The sequence below is a fragment of the Mastigoproctus giganteus genome, chromosome 4 (genome assembly GCF_048544385.1).
Source record: "Mastigoproctus giganteus isolate SK-2022 chromosome 4, ASM4854438v1, whole genome shotgun sequence".
In the NCBI taxonomy this organism is placed as follows: Eukaryota; Metazoa; Arthropoda; class Arachnida; order Uropygi; family Thelyphonidae; genus Mastigoproctus; species Mastigoproctus giganteus.
Window position 1 is genome coordinate 99,650,659 of NC_143578.1, and position 14,548 is coordinate 99,665,206.

Consider the following 14,548-nt stretch of genomic DNA (forward strand, 5'->3'; position numbering starts at 1 on the left):
TGGTGGAGGAATATCTCGAAACTGAAGATAACCACATCGACCCGGAACGACTCCAGAAAGATTTAACAAAAATAATAACAGAAGCAGCAGAGAAAGCCATGAAGAGAAGAATCCCCATTGCAGGGGCCACGCCCTGGTGGACTCCAGAGCTCACACGAATGAGGAAAATAGTTCAACACAGAAGGAAACAATTTCAGAGGGCTAGGAGGAATTGGCCGCAACAAGAAGTCACTGAACTCAGGAACCAATATAGAATCGCTAGAAATTGTTATACTGAACAGATAAAGAAAAATAAAAGAGAATCATGGGAGAGGTTGGTACAAGGGTCAGGAAATAGCAACCCCTGGGGGGTGGTATACAAAATTACCACTCACAAACTCCCCAGGGGGGAAGTCGTGACAGCCACCAAAACAGCACAAGGAAATTTAACCATAACCTGGGAGGAGTCGATTGGGAACATCCTGGACAACATCCTTCAGGAGCTGCCAACAACACTAACAGATGAGCAGCAGGCTATCTGCCAAGCAAACAATTCCTATAATAATGACCAAATAGAAACCCCCTTCACCTTAGAAGAAATTCAGGATGCAGCAAACCGCGCGAAAAATAAGAAATGCCCTGGATTGGACCTAATTGAACCGGAGATGGCAAAAGAAGCAACGGAACATATACCTGAATTACTGCTAAAACTATTCAATTGCTGCCTGGAAGCAGGTAAATTTCCACTACAGTGGAAAAAAGCAAATTTAAAACTGATCCTAAAAAACCCAACAAAGCCACCAGAGACACCTAGTTCCTACAAACCCATAGCCCTGCTACCAACCCTCAGTAAAATATTCGAACGGCTGCTACATACAAGAATCACAAGGCATTATGATGAAGCAAATCCTAACATGACAAAGCAATACGGATTTACTCCTGGCAAATCCACTATCGAAGCAATACAGAACCTCCTCTCTAGAGTCGCCCATTGTAAAAGGAAATACTTCCTCGTCATCGCAGTGGATTTCGCTGGGGCGTTCGACACCCTCTGGTGGCCGAGCGTCTTGGCGAGACTCAGAGCTGCCAACCTTCCATTGAATCTTTATTATTGCATGAAGGATTACCTGGCTGATAGAGCAGTGCAAGTTACCACACCATATAAATGCCTCAGTCGCCCAGTCCACAGGGGCTGCCCCCAGGGTTCTGTCCTGGGGCCGCTCCTGTGGAACTTTGTCCTGGACGAATTCCTCGCCATGGATCTGGGTGGTGTGGAGGCCCAGGCCTATGCAGATGACTTGATCTTGACCATCGAGGCTGACAGCAGATCCTCCTTAGAAATCCAAGCAAATGATGCCCTGCAAAAGCTGCTAGATTGGACGAAGCTACACTTGCTCAAACTAGCACCCGACAAGACAGATTCGGTGCTGCTAAAAGGTACGTTAGACTTAAGGAGACCACCACAAATTAAGATTGAGAACAAAACAGTTAAGCTGTGCGAACAGATTAAATACCTAGGAATAATCTTGGACAGAAAATTAAATTTCAAACCACACCTAGAATATATTAAACAAAAGATAAGAAGATACGCGGCCCTCTTCGCTAGAGTCACTCGCAGGGACTGGGGACTCAGACGTACTACCCTGTCTTTGTACTACAATGCTATCTTCATCCCTGCCATCACATATGGCTCCCCTGTCTGGTACGCGAGGGCGGCACTAGAAGTGAATAAACGGATCCTCGAAACCATTCAGAGGACCATCCTCCTTACCATGTCGAGAGCAACTAGAACAACTAGCACGGCTGCCCTCCAAGTCCTAGTAGGAGTTCTACCCCTGGATCTCGAAGCTACCCGCTGTGGTCTGCTCTACCATCTTGCCAGAAACACATCGGCTACGATGTATGACCTCACCACTGACATCACTAATGACCGCAACTATGAGAAGAGAAGAATCACCGACCACCTCATCCAGATTTGGCAGAGGAGATGGAGCAACACAGAAAAAGGTGCAGTGACCAGAAGATTCCTCCCCACTGTCACCAAGCTGTACCCTAAGGCGCCAGTGTGGTTTCACCCTGGTCGAAATACCACCTTTCTCCTTACAGGACACGGCCCGTTTAAAGCTAAACTTCACCAACTTGGTATCATAAATAACGCGGACTGTCCCTGTGGCAACCCGGAGTCCTGGAGACACTTAATGTTTGAGTGCGATTTGTATGACGACCTGCGACTACAGCTAATAACGTCAATCCAATATATCCCAGACAACCAAGAACCCAGACTGCTAGACACTCAAGAGGACTACAAGGCACTCAGTCAATATGCCCAGGATCTATTTTCTAGAAGGAAAACAATGATAGAAATATACCAAAGGCAACCCAACTAGGAAGAATGCAGGAGGTCAAACAAGTAATAAAAAAAAAAAAAAAAAAAAAAAACACAAGCAATAAACTCACCATACCACAGAAAGACAAGACTTGAGGATGATTTGAATGGCCTACTATCGACCCAAAACTGCACTCCCTTGTGCGGTTTTTTTTTTTTTTTTTTTTCCGGGGAGCGGGAGGGGAGGGGGTATTTGCTCTTCTCCTCTCCTCGCCTCCCCATATTTTCACTCTGGTGGGGCATGGGCATGCCCCACTGAAAATGTGGGGTCACCTCTCTATCCGACCCCTCTTCTTCCTATTTCATCCCCCCAGTCTTCACCCTACCCTCCCAACACTTTCTCTTGTACAGCGACTGCCCCAGATGTCCAAATTTAAATCACATCAAATTTTGCCCGACCTTTTAGGCTCTCTACAAATAGTTCTTTCAGCGTAAAACCCCACGCAGCGCTTTCTAAATGCAATTTTACTTAAACCGATAACTCCAACTTAGCGATAACTCCAACCTTTATTTTAGGTCCTCGTCACCGAAATCCCAGGAAAGTAAGTGGCAGGACCTGCCAGAGTATAATTAGTCTCTTGGTACACCCGGCCGGCGTCCCCGTCGCTAGGTATGGTAACGCCGGGTCCCACTGGGGGCCCGGCGGCCAACAGGCCGGATGAACAATGGGCACAACAAACTACATACCACATGACCCATACATTATTTTTAAACCTCTGGCATAGACAGGGTACTGTCACTCGATACAAAGAACATACGCGGAGATGGGAGAAATCCCCGGAGCCGTCAGACCCTCAACATACCTATACCTATACCTATCGGCTGCAGTGGCCAGTACGATCAGCAGACTTGAATCCGATTGAACATATGTGGGGCGCCATTGGGCATCGCATTGCACGCCGACAGCCAACTGCTTGGTCATTTGGTGTGTTAAAGTCTGCGTTAATGGATGAATGGGATTTGTTGCCACAGAATCTTATAGACACTGTTATATCGGACATGGTTCCCCACTCTCAGGCCTGTTTAGTGGTTAAAGGGGATCACACGCTGTACTGATGTCATGTGACCATTTTTTCGTATCATCTTCTGTAATATGACTTTTTGGCAGTTCTTATACAACCCCTATAGATGTCCCTTATGCCTGTTCCAAGTTTCTCACTGTCTCCTCATTTCATCTTTATTCTATGGTACACCACCATACCAAATTTTGTCAGCTTCATCGCGATCTCCACAAGTTACGCCACGTTTTCTACGTGTTCTGTTAATTTAGTTGAGCGTGTATCAGAAAGCGACGGGAGTCGAACGCATGTCACTTATAGTCGATTTCAGGGTGCAGCGATGGTATCCACAGCGCTACCGCGACGGCAAATTTACACGGAAAGTAGTGGAGAGTTTCGTTTCTTGTTTACTATCCCTCTGTAGCAGTATACTGTATTTGATTTGAACATGGCTGACTCTAGTGTGAATGACGTAAAAGGATCTCCAGAGAGAGTTGTGGCATGTAAGTTTAAGAATTGATACAGAGTAAGTTTTATTTTTACGCATAGTAACTTGTTTTTTAATATTCTGTCGGGTAGTAAGAGAAATAAAATGATGCTGGTCATAAATTCATTAAGATTTGTGTTACATATGCTGTTTTGTATGTTGCGGAAGGTCTGTACTTTTGACTAATTTAGAATAGTTTATGTTACTGCTTGCGCATCAAAAGAGATGTGGAACATAATTTTGTGCATATTCGCAATATTTTTGGAAAAAAATTTCACGTATTATACATTTATGGAATTTGTATGTTTAGTTTGTTTCACTAATTTGAGTACGAATGGTGGATAAGAAGAGGAGATCAGAAACGTTCTTGTGAGTATTTTATACTGTAATCAAAGTGATTGATAAAATGTAAACATATGAAAGGTGAGTGAAAGAAAATTGTTTGGTATCGTTGAAAGAGTGTTTATTATATATCAGATGAACTGGAGAACATGGGACCTAGGAGTTTTAAAGAAGAGATTACTTATGAAATATGTTTTCATTTTACCTGGCCGAAGGATAATGTTCATCAGATGTTATGTACTGGTTTAGTTACTACTCAAAGAGTGGAAGGATGGTTATGTGCTGAATATTTTTGGCAAAGTGTGTGAACTAAAATTAGTTTAGTTCTGAACTAATTTTATTATATAATAAACTTTCATAAATTTAATAAATTTCATTTTATTATATAATAAACAGACTTTATAGAGCAGATGTTTCATAGACATTTCCCCTCAGGTTTGCTGTATCATTATCAGCCATTTTCAATACACTGCAGGATGAAGGCCTCTCCAGCAACTTTCCAGTTCCTTCTGTTTTGTGCAATGGCCATCCATTTACTGCCCATTAACTCTTGAATTTTATCTGCCCATTTCCATTGTTGTTTTCTTGCTTTTCTTTTAGCTTCTCTTGGGTATCATTCTTTTATTTTAGTCCATCTGTCGTCATGTCTTCGCACTATGTGTCCTGTCTAAGTTCATTTCAGTTCTTTAGTCTTGATAAGAATGTCCTTTGCTTCAGTGTGCTGCCTGATCCATGTGTTTCTCTTCTCCAACAGTCTGATTTTTAATATAATTCATTCCATTCTTCACTGTGTAGTTTTCAGCTCCTCTTCCATTCTTTTGGTGAGTGCCCAAAATTTCACTTCCATAATTCGTGGTGGGGAGTATATACTGGTTCATTATTTTATGTTTCAGACAAATTGGGATATTGCTCTTCAGTATGTGACTATATTTCCAGAATGCTATCCATCTGAAATTTATTCTTCTCTTGACTTCCAGCCATTTATCATTATTGCAGCTAATGACTTGTCTCAGATAAGTATATGAATCCACCTTTTCAATTTCTGCTCCCTCAATGATTATATTCCTCCCTGTGGCATACTTGTTCATCCAGGGCCAGATTTAAACGTCGTGACCCTAAGCTATAACATGTTTGAGGCCCCTCTCTCTTACAGTTTGCCTGTGACAATATGAAAAAAGGATTTTTTAAGATGGAGCAAGGCCTCTTGTAATGTGAGGCCCCAAGCTGCAGCTTGATTAGCTTATATGTAATTCCAGCCTGTGTTCATTATTACTTTTGTTTTAACCATATTCATCATTAGTCCAAAATCATTACTGACTCTGCATAACTGATTAAGATTTTCCTATAATTCTTCGGGATTGTGGCTTATGATCACGATGTCATCTGCAAATTGTAAATGGTTTAGGTATTCAATATTCACATTGACTCCTTTTTGTGGCCAGTCCAATCTTCTGAAAGCTTCTTCAGACAACTTTGGAGTTATTGTGACTCCTTGTCGAACTCCTTTCTCGGTTTTAAATTTGCTACTGTCTTTGTATAGTTTAATAATTTAATATTTTCTTCAAAATCCTAATGTATGGGGTGACTATGCCTTGTCTTTCCAGTGCCCGAAACATTGCCTTATGCTTTGTGGAGTCAGATGCTTTTTCATACTACCCAAATGACAGGTACAATCCGGAGCGGATTAAGGTCGGTTGAGGCCCTGGGCGCAGAAGAAAATATTGGGCCCCTTAAAAAAAAAGAGAGAGACAGGGAAAATAAAAATACATGTTAACCATTTTTTTAAATAAATAAAAAATATTATGTACTATTAATGTTTTATTTCCAATAAAATTTGAATATAATATATGTATAATATAATTAATAATAGCATAATAATAATCACAAAGTTTTGAACTAATATGTTCAACTAATTTGTTGGGGTTTTGCGTGGGCCCTTCAGAAGTCAGGGCCCAGGTTGCGTGCCCGGTGCGCCCGCCGTTAAATCTGCCTCTGGGTACAATGCATTTTATATTCTTTGTGTTCTCCATTAGCTGTGATATTACGTGAAAGTGATCCGTAGTTGAGAATCCTGTCCTAAAGCGAGCTGCTCTGTCAGTTGATTCTCATCAAGTATTCTTTCTAATCTGTTAGTAATGACCCTTGTGAACAACTTGTAGATATGGGATAACAAGCTAACTGGTCTGTAATTTCCAGTTTGTGATTTATCTCCTTTCTTATGCTGCAAAATTATGATTGCATTATTCCACTCCTTAGGCATCATGCCTTTCCCAATGTATTTTGTGAAGAGTCTTGCCAGTTTCTACGTCATGTCTCATCCTCCTAATTTTAACAACTCTACAGTAACTTCATCTTCACCTGGGGCTTTTGATTTGTCATTTTCTTTGATGCATGTTCTACTTCATCAGGAAGAATATTGTGTATGTCATATGTGTTGCTAATTTGTGATCCATGTTCTCCACTGCTGGCATCACTCTCTTGCTCCTTATATAATACTTTACTGTGATGGCTTGTTGTATTACCTGGGTACCTGCCCGCCCACTGATGATGAAGCCGCACAGCTTCGAAACGATCATCTGGGTGGTGGTACTGCTGAAAATAAATTACAGTAGTCTTCTCTATTAGAGAAGCGTTATTTATTTAAAGTAATGCAATAGTAGCTATCTCGTTGTGAAGGCAACCACATTATGAGATACAATTAAAACGATGCCCTCTATGCTACATACGTAGTTCAAATATATGGGTTAACTATGGTGTATTTACACCGATACTATAGAATAATACTTTACAGATAGCTTTATCCTATAAATAGGCTTAAACTTAAATCGGAATCGAATGAAGTCTTGTAAAGTTTTAGTTACTAAGAATGTGGGAATTTATCATTAGTTTAAATATGTGACCCCTCCAAGAAAAACTCTGGAACAGTGTGTTTGATGAAAGGACCTATTGCATGAATAACTAATCAAAAATTAATGTTTGAATAAGTGAAACTTGGCAATAAAGTTTTGATCTTTAGATGCAGTTTTTTTTTTTTTTTTTTAAATTTTTGGTCTTCTATTGTCATGTTAACATTCTTTGAAAGTGGTTTGTTTAAGAATGTTTTGTATTTTATTATTTTTTTTATACTTACAGTAGTCACCATTTGTAAAATATTCAGTTTTAATGAATGTCATACTGACCTCCCCCCCCCACAACAAATATAAATTTGGTCCAGGATCCAAAATATGCCTTTTTTGTTGCTAGTGTCATCATATTGTTATGCCACTAGTATTAAAATGTTTTTGGAAGAAGTATGAATCATGAAAATTTGTGTAGGGATTTATATCAAGCATGTTCTTTGGATTCTGTATTTTTGCCCTTTATACCAGTGAAGCAGTTGTTCACCAAGTAAGACCATTCATGGTCTATGGGGTTAATATTAAAATAGCAGTGATGCAAGAAAGCAAATCTCGTGTTGCATCTGCCATAAATAAGTAAATTAAAATAAATCTGAAATTAAATTAAATGTCTCCCTAATTTTGTATTGTATTTACTTCATATTATGTAATCCCTATTTAAATCCATGTAAGATCTCATATTGTATAAGACTAGCATTAACTTTTCTGTTTGTAGCAAATGCTTAGAAAACGGTACTCACCTTATATCCCACAACAAATATAAATTTGGTCCAGGATCCAAAATATGCCTTTTTTGTTGCTAGTGTCATCATATTGTTATGCCACTAGTATTAAAATGTTTTTGGAAGAAGTATGAATCATGAAAATTTGTGTAGGGATTTATATCAAGCATGTTCTTTGGATTCTGTATTTTTGTCCTTTATACCAGTGAAGCAGTTGTTCACCAAGTAAGACCATTCATGGTCTATGGGGTTAATATTAAAATAGCAGTGATGCAAGAAAGCAAATCTCGTGTTGCATCTGCCATAAATAAGTAAATTAAAATAAATCTGAAATTAAATTAAATGTCTCCCTAATTTTGTATTGTATTTACTTCATATTATGTAATCCCTATTTAAATCCATGTAAGATCTCATATTGTATAAGACTAGCATTAACTTTTCTGTTTGTAGCAAATGCTTAGAAAACGGTACTCACCTTGTATAAATCTGCAATAAATTTTTTTTTTTTTGGTAGTGGTGGTTAAATTAAGTTGGAAGAAGCATTAAAAAGAACTAAGGCAGGGAATGGGGTGAAAATATTTTAAACAGATTTTAAAATGAGTGCAAGGAAGTAGAAATGCAGATCTCCAATCCTTGGTTGTCATAAAGAGGTTAAAAGACATAAATGAAAAAAAGTTTGTACCACTGGTCTTCTCTCTTTTTTTCATTTACGTCTCTTAACCTCTTTATGACAACCAAGGATTGGAGATCTGCATTTCTACTTCCTTGCGCTCATTTTAAAATCTGTTTAAAATATTTTCACCCCATTATTCACCCCGCCTTAGTTCTTTTTAATGCTTCTTCCAACTTAATTTAACCACCATCTACCAAAAAAAAAAAAAAAAAAATTTATTGCAGATTTATACAAGGTGAGTACCGTTTTCTAAGCATTTGCTATTCATTTTTTAGTCAGATTTATCACGGTATTATAAGGTTACTATAATTTCACTATTGTTTTTTCTGTTTGTTCATTAGACTAAAATCAACTTTTCTCACATCCATTCTGCAATTACTGTATGTTCCAGTGTAGAAGTCAACTTTTTAATGTCCAAAAATTACCTCTAAAACTAATAACCAAATTTATATCTAGGGTACAAAACTTATTTTTTTTTTATTTTTTTTTTTTATGAAAACCCCAAACACGAAAGGTATCAAAACCTATAGTACTTAGTACCGTGCATGGGTTGAAGGAGAAGTATGGGGGGAGGGGGGGTGCCGGAAACTTTGCTCTAGAGACTAAACATGGGTTTCACCACTTCAAGCCTCCAATAAGCAAAGTGGTGGTATTTCGCTGGTTGATGAAAGTCATCTACCACCTTGTAAATACCTAATGAGATATATTATATACCATATATTCTGGGTATAAGTCAATCTTTCAAGTTCTAAAAAACATCTGAAATTTTATGGTTTGCTCTTTTGTCCCTCCAGCCAATCTCTTGAATATGAACAAAAATCCCTATTGGAAACTTTATTTTTGGCATGGTGTACCCTCTGAAAATAATCTTTGATTTTAAACAACACTGCTCTTTACTAAAAGTAAACTTTTTAAATTGCCAATTTCTTATAGCAAATATGCTTCCTAATTAATGACTCATCTCTAACAGTCTCCCCACTCTCTGTCTCATGGATGTTCTGTTTCTGCTGCATGCCTTTTCTACAGATACTTCTGTGGATACTGTTCTTCTGAATTGGCTTCTATAATTCCCACCCTCTCTTTCAAAGCAGTCCGAACATTTTATGCAACCAGTCAACAACCTTTTACTGTCCAACTTCAAACTCACAGAACCAACTTTTCTTGTTCCTCTTTTATTCATTCAACTTCTGTTTTCTGAAACAACTTTCCTTCATACATATTTTCTGAAAATTAGAATCTACAGAAGTTCAAGTCTAATGTCAACAAATATCTCCTTTCATCATCTCAACCTTCAGCCCATGCACGGTACTAAGTACTATAGGTTGTAATATCTTTCATTTGGGGTTTTCACAAAAAAAAAGTGCTATTAGTAGTGACAAATGGTGCAAAAAAGTATGAAGGTATTTTGGCTGATGCTGTATGAAGTTCACCAGCCCCTCTGATAATCTGTGTAGTTCTACCTTAAATATATCCAAACTACCCACTTCCACAACACCAGATGGAATTTTGAACCACGATGAACTACCTGCTGGCAGGAGGCAAATTTCCACTCATCTTTCCTGCAATCATCCTTCCTCAATTTAAATATACAGCCACTCCCCTACTTACGTGAGGGTTGCATTCTGTGGAACTCTATGTAAGTCGGAATTTCCCAAAATGCTTATGCAGCACTGGCAAATTTGATTGAAGCAAAAAAGAAATGTTCGCAAAGAAAATGTAAAAAGCAAAAAACATGTAAATAGAATTATTTATTCAATTTTTTTATCTCATGTACAGGAAAAATTATAAAATTACAAAAAGAGAGAGGAGACAGGCATAATATCAGCAAGTTTTATCTTTCGAGCATCGTTGCCAGAATTAACTCTCCAGCTGATAAGCATGCCGCTGTGAAAGTTGAGGGCTGTGCAGATTTAGAAGGGTTTCCCCCAACATCGCAAAATTTCTCTGCAGCTGCAGAATCGGCATTGGTGACTTCACTGCCTACTTTAATGTTTTGGAAACCAGTGCGATGCTTGAACCTATTAAATCATCCGTTGCTTGCCAAGAACTTGGATTGAGGTTCGCTGTACTTATCCTTAATATCTTCATAAAGACTTCTTGCTTTTGCTTGAATGGCCATTGGATTCAGGGGCACTCGCTTCTGAATCTGATTTTGCATCCATATTATTAATAGCTTTTCCGTCTTTGATATAGCACCTGAACGCTGTTTAGTGATCTCTGTTGATCTTAAATGTGTTGATCCTTTAACGTGTTCTTTTATACATACACTGTCCCTTAAAATAGTATTCACTGTTGAAGCAGTGAGACCTAATTCTATACAATAGATGACACACTTTGTCCTGCTTCGTACTTCTTAATCATCATTTCTAAATCAATTTTATTTCGTTTCCTAGCGCTGCCAGCACTTGCACTTTCTGTTGGGCACTTTCCCTTCACCATTGTAATAATAAATAGGAATGAAGAGAAGATTCTGAAAATTTATTTATGCTTTTTATATGATTGAAGATTTCAGGGAAGAGGAACTGATTTCACCATAATACCGTAACGTAAAATCCCACAGAATTCCAGTTATTGTTATAATCGCAAATGCAATAAGATTGAGTTTACTACCCATTTATGATAGATTGCGCTATCAGAAAATCCCAGTAAATCGGAAAGTGCAAATACAAATTGTTTTATGGTAGTGACCTCCAGAAATGTGTTTTAGAAAAATATCTTTAATTCCAAATATCACAAAGGCATTCAAAATTGATTCTTATAATGGAACATATGATAACGATGAAAGTGTAATGCAATTTCCATAATAAAAATGACCTTTTAGAGAGATAAATAGCTTAGTTAAAAATTGCAACTTCCAAGGTCTTCGAACGAATTACCAAAAAAAAAAAAAAAAAAAACTGTGTTATTGGGTTCACATTATGACATTTTCACGATACCTCCATTTATTCCCACGGGATGCAAAATAAGTTTCCACGATTTTTTTTAAAGTTTGCACCAGCTGGCAAAAACTTACGTGAAGTCGAATTTCCGCAAGTCGAGTATTACGTAAGCCCGGGAATGGCTGTATGCCTCTTTGTGTGTACTGTCTGAATAAGAGGAAAGATGCCATCAGCATTTAGCATGCTCATCATCTGTCATCATTCTGCTATTTCACCGGTCGATGTATGAAGTCTCGCCACCATGCCCTGTCTGTGTACTTCTCCCTGTCGTTGATTTCACTCCAGTTTCCTCCTCTCTTAATGACATCAGTCTTTATCATGTCCTGCCACCTCATTCTCGATTTCCCCTTTGGTCTTTTGTCCCTTAATTGTAAATCAAACATTCTTCTTGGTAAACACCTCTTGTTCATCCTCTTGACATGTACAAACCATTTCAAACGGGACCCTTCAATTCTATTCTGGAGTTTTTCAACCTGAATTCTCTCCCTAATTGCATCATTCTTGATTTTGTCGCATTTGTCTTTTGGCTATGCTCGTCACAAATCTCCTTTCTGCCCCCTGAATCCTGCTTTCATCGTTTTTCCTCATAGTCCAAGTTTCAGATGTATACATCAAAATTGTCTTGCAGATTAACTCAAGACTTGAAGGACTCTGCAAGGCTTTTGGGGAGAAATTTCTGTCAGCTTGACCTGCACTTATAGGTAGAAGGAATCTGTTTTGTAGGGACAGGATATTATTTTTATTATTAGCAGCAGCCATATGGTGCAAGGAAGCCTGAGGCTTATGCTGCACCAGCCAAAAAAAATTCACAAGTTACCCTGAGAGAGAGAGAGGGGGAGGAGCCCGAAGTAGAAAGGAATCACCAAGAAAGAGAAGAATGATGATATCCAGCTCAGGATCCTAGGTGTGCCAAGTTCATACTCACCAGATGTGAGCCCCTGGGGATACATTTAAACAAAGGTGGTGCAAGAGTTTTTGGCAGTATTATTGAGGATACCTTAAAGGTTCAGGGAAACTGCTAGTTTGGGGGTACAATGGTAATATAGATATGCATTTATCTGATAGTATTGGTCAAATTAACGCTTGCACATACCTCAAGAGTATTTGTTTGTTACTGCAACAGAACATAGTAGCAAGATGTTCTGAGGGCACAAATGTTTCAAATGAACAGGTAGCAAATGTCAAGGAAGTGAGCTTAAATAACTTTAAGGGGTGTGTCAGGGTAGTTAACTATACAAGAACATTGTCTTAATTATTAATACAGTAATGTCAGAAGTGTTGTCAATAAAATGAGTGAATTCAAACTGTTGATTAGGACAAGTAACACTGACATAATAGGGCTTACAGAAATGTAGTGCCACCTGAAGATAGGGGATGATGAGTTTCAGTATGGCCATTCAGTATGGCCTTCAGTATGATAAGTACGTATAACGTATTTAGGAAGGGTGGGGTGGTAGGATCATGCTTCTTATCAAAAGCAGCCTGAGCACGACGAAAGCTTTCCCGGATTCAGACATTTTGCATGCTAGTATAGAATCTGTATGGTGTGAGATAGTTGGAAGCAAAGGTATAATGAGAGGGGGGGGATAATCTGCAGGCCAGGTGATTGTGAAGATTATAATGACAGCCTCTACATGCAAATGGAATGGGCAAGTAAGTATGAATGTCTTATTATGGGTCTTATTATTATTCATACAAGTAAGTATGAATGTCTTATTGTCTTATTATGGGTGTCTTATTATTAAATCAAATATTATTGATTTCAATTTGTCTCTGATTGGAGCAAATTGGAAGGAAAATCCACATGGGGGACAACATTTTTAAATCAACTAGATGATTGCTATTTGTATCAACATGTCAGGGGAAAGTACTAGGGAAAAGAATACTCTAGACTTCATCATCACCCATGATCCAGTTGACATAATAGGGCTGACAGTACAGGAACCAGTAGCAGGAAGTGATCATGGTGGACGAGAGAGAGAGAGAGAGAGAGAGAGAGAGAGAGAGAGAGAGAGGGAGGGAGGGAGGGAGGGAGGGGTAGCAGTAGTTAAAGGCAAAGGAATGGGTTATAATTTCAGGAAAGGAAATTACAATGCCTTAATAGTACCACAAAAAAGGTTAGGCTGGCAAAGGCAGATTATGAGAAATCACTAGCAAAGAGAGGGGATGAGGAATTCTTCACATATATAAATGCAAAGAAGAGAAGGACAAACCAGATCGGACCCTTATGTAATGGACATGGGATGGTATTAGATACCCCAGTTGAAGTTGCAGATGAACTCAACAGTTATTTGCATTGATATTTACAGAAGAAAAACCCTTTATGTCACTGAGAAATTATGGGAGTGAAGTTGAAAAAAAAAAGTAATTAATGATGTTGAAATTTCATGTTTATTTAATGAAAAAACTTTTGAGTGTACTGGCCAGTAAGGCTCCTGGGGTTGATGGCATTTACCCTATAATTTTAAGGGAGGTGGCAAGTGAGTGCATTGAACCATTAAGGCTAATTATGAGAGCATCACTGGACTTGGGAGTAATTTTGTTAGATTGGAAAAGTGCCAATGTATCTCCAGTACATAAGGGCGGTTCTAAGAGTGAAGTGGAAAATTACCGGCCGGTTAGTCTAACTTCAGTAGTAGGGAAAATCATGGAGACTATGATCAAGGGTGGCATTCAGGATCACTTAGATAGCAATAGAATTCTGAAGAATATGAAGCATGGTTTTGTAAATGGAAAATCATGTTGAACCAATCTGGTTAGCTATTTTGACAGGGTCACTCAAGAGCTGGACTTAGGGAATAATTTCAATGTTGTTTATTTGGATTCCAGCAAAGCATTTGACTCAGTCCCGCATGAGCAGTTACTTTATAAGCTGGAACAGGTTGGAATCACAGGGAAAATCCTTAGATGGATGGCTTCAGGGCAGGAGGCAGAGAGTTGTGATAAATGGTTATTCCTCAGATTGGGTTGATGTAAGAAGTGGGGTTCCCCAAGGATCAGTATTAGGATCTCTGTTGTTTTTGATTTTCATAAATGACATCGATGAAGGAATAGAGTGCGTGATGTCTAAATTTGCAGATGATGTAAAGATTGGTAGAGTAGTTAATGATCGCCTCCAAGCAGAG

The 14,548-nt window shown here is 38.5% G+C and overlaps 1 protein-coding gene across 2 annotated transcripts in view; it reads left to right on the forward strand.

The window, feature by feature from the left end:
• The first annotated feature begins 3,605 nt into the window (after positions 1–3,605).
• Positions 3,606–14,548, forward strand: part of LOC150086948 (traB domain-containing protein) — a 77,338-nt gene continuing 66,395 nt past the window's right edge. The window contains exon 1 of one of the 2 annotated variants that reach the window (XM_090372836.1): positions 3,606–3,866. In XM_090372836.1, the coding sequence (XP_090228962.1) occupies positions 3,812–3,866 (55 nt within the window). In that variant the 5' untranslated portion in view covers positions 3,606–3,811. Of the gene's footprint in view, positions 3,890–14,548 lie in introns of both variants that reach the window. The other variant, XM_090372837.1, reaches the window with a different exon arrangement.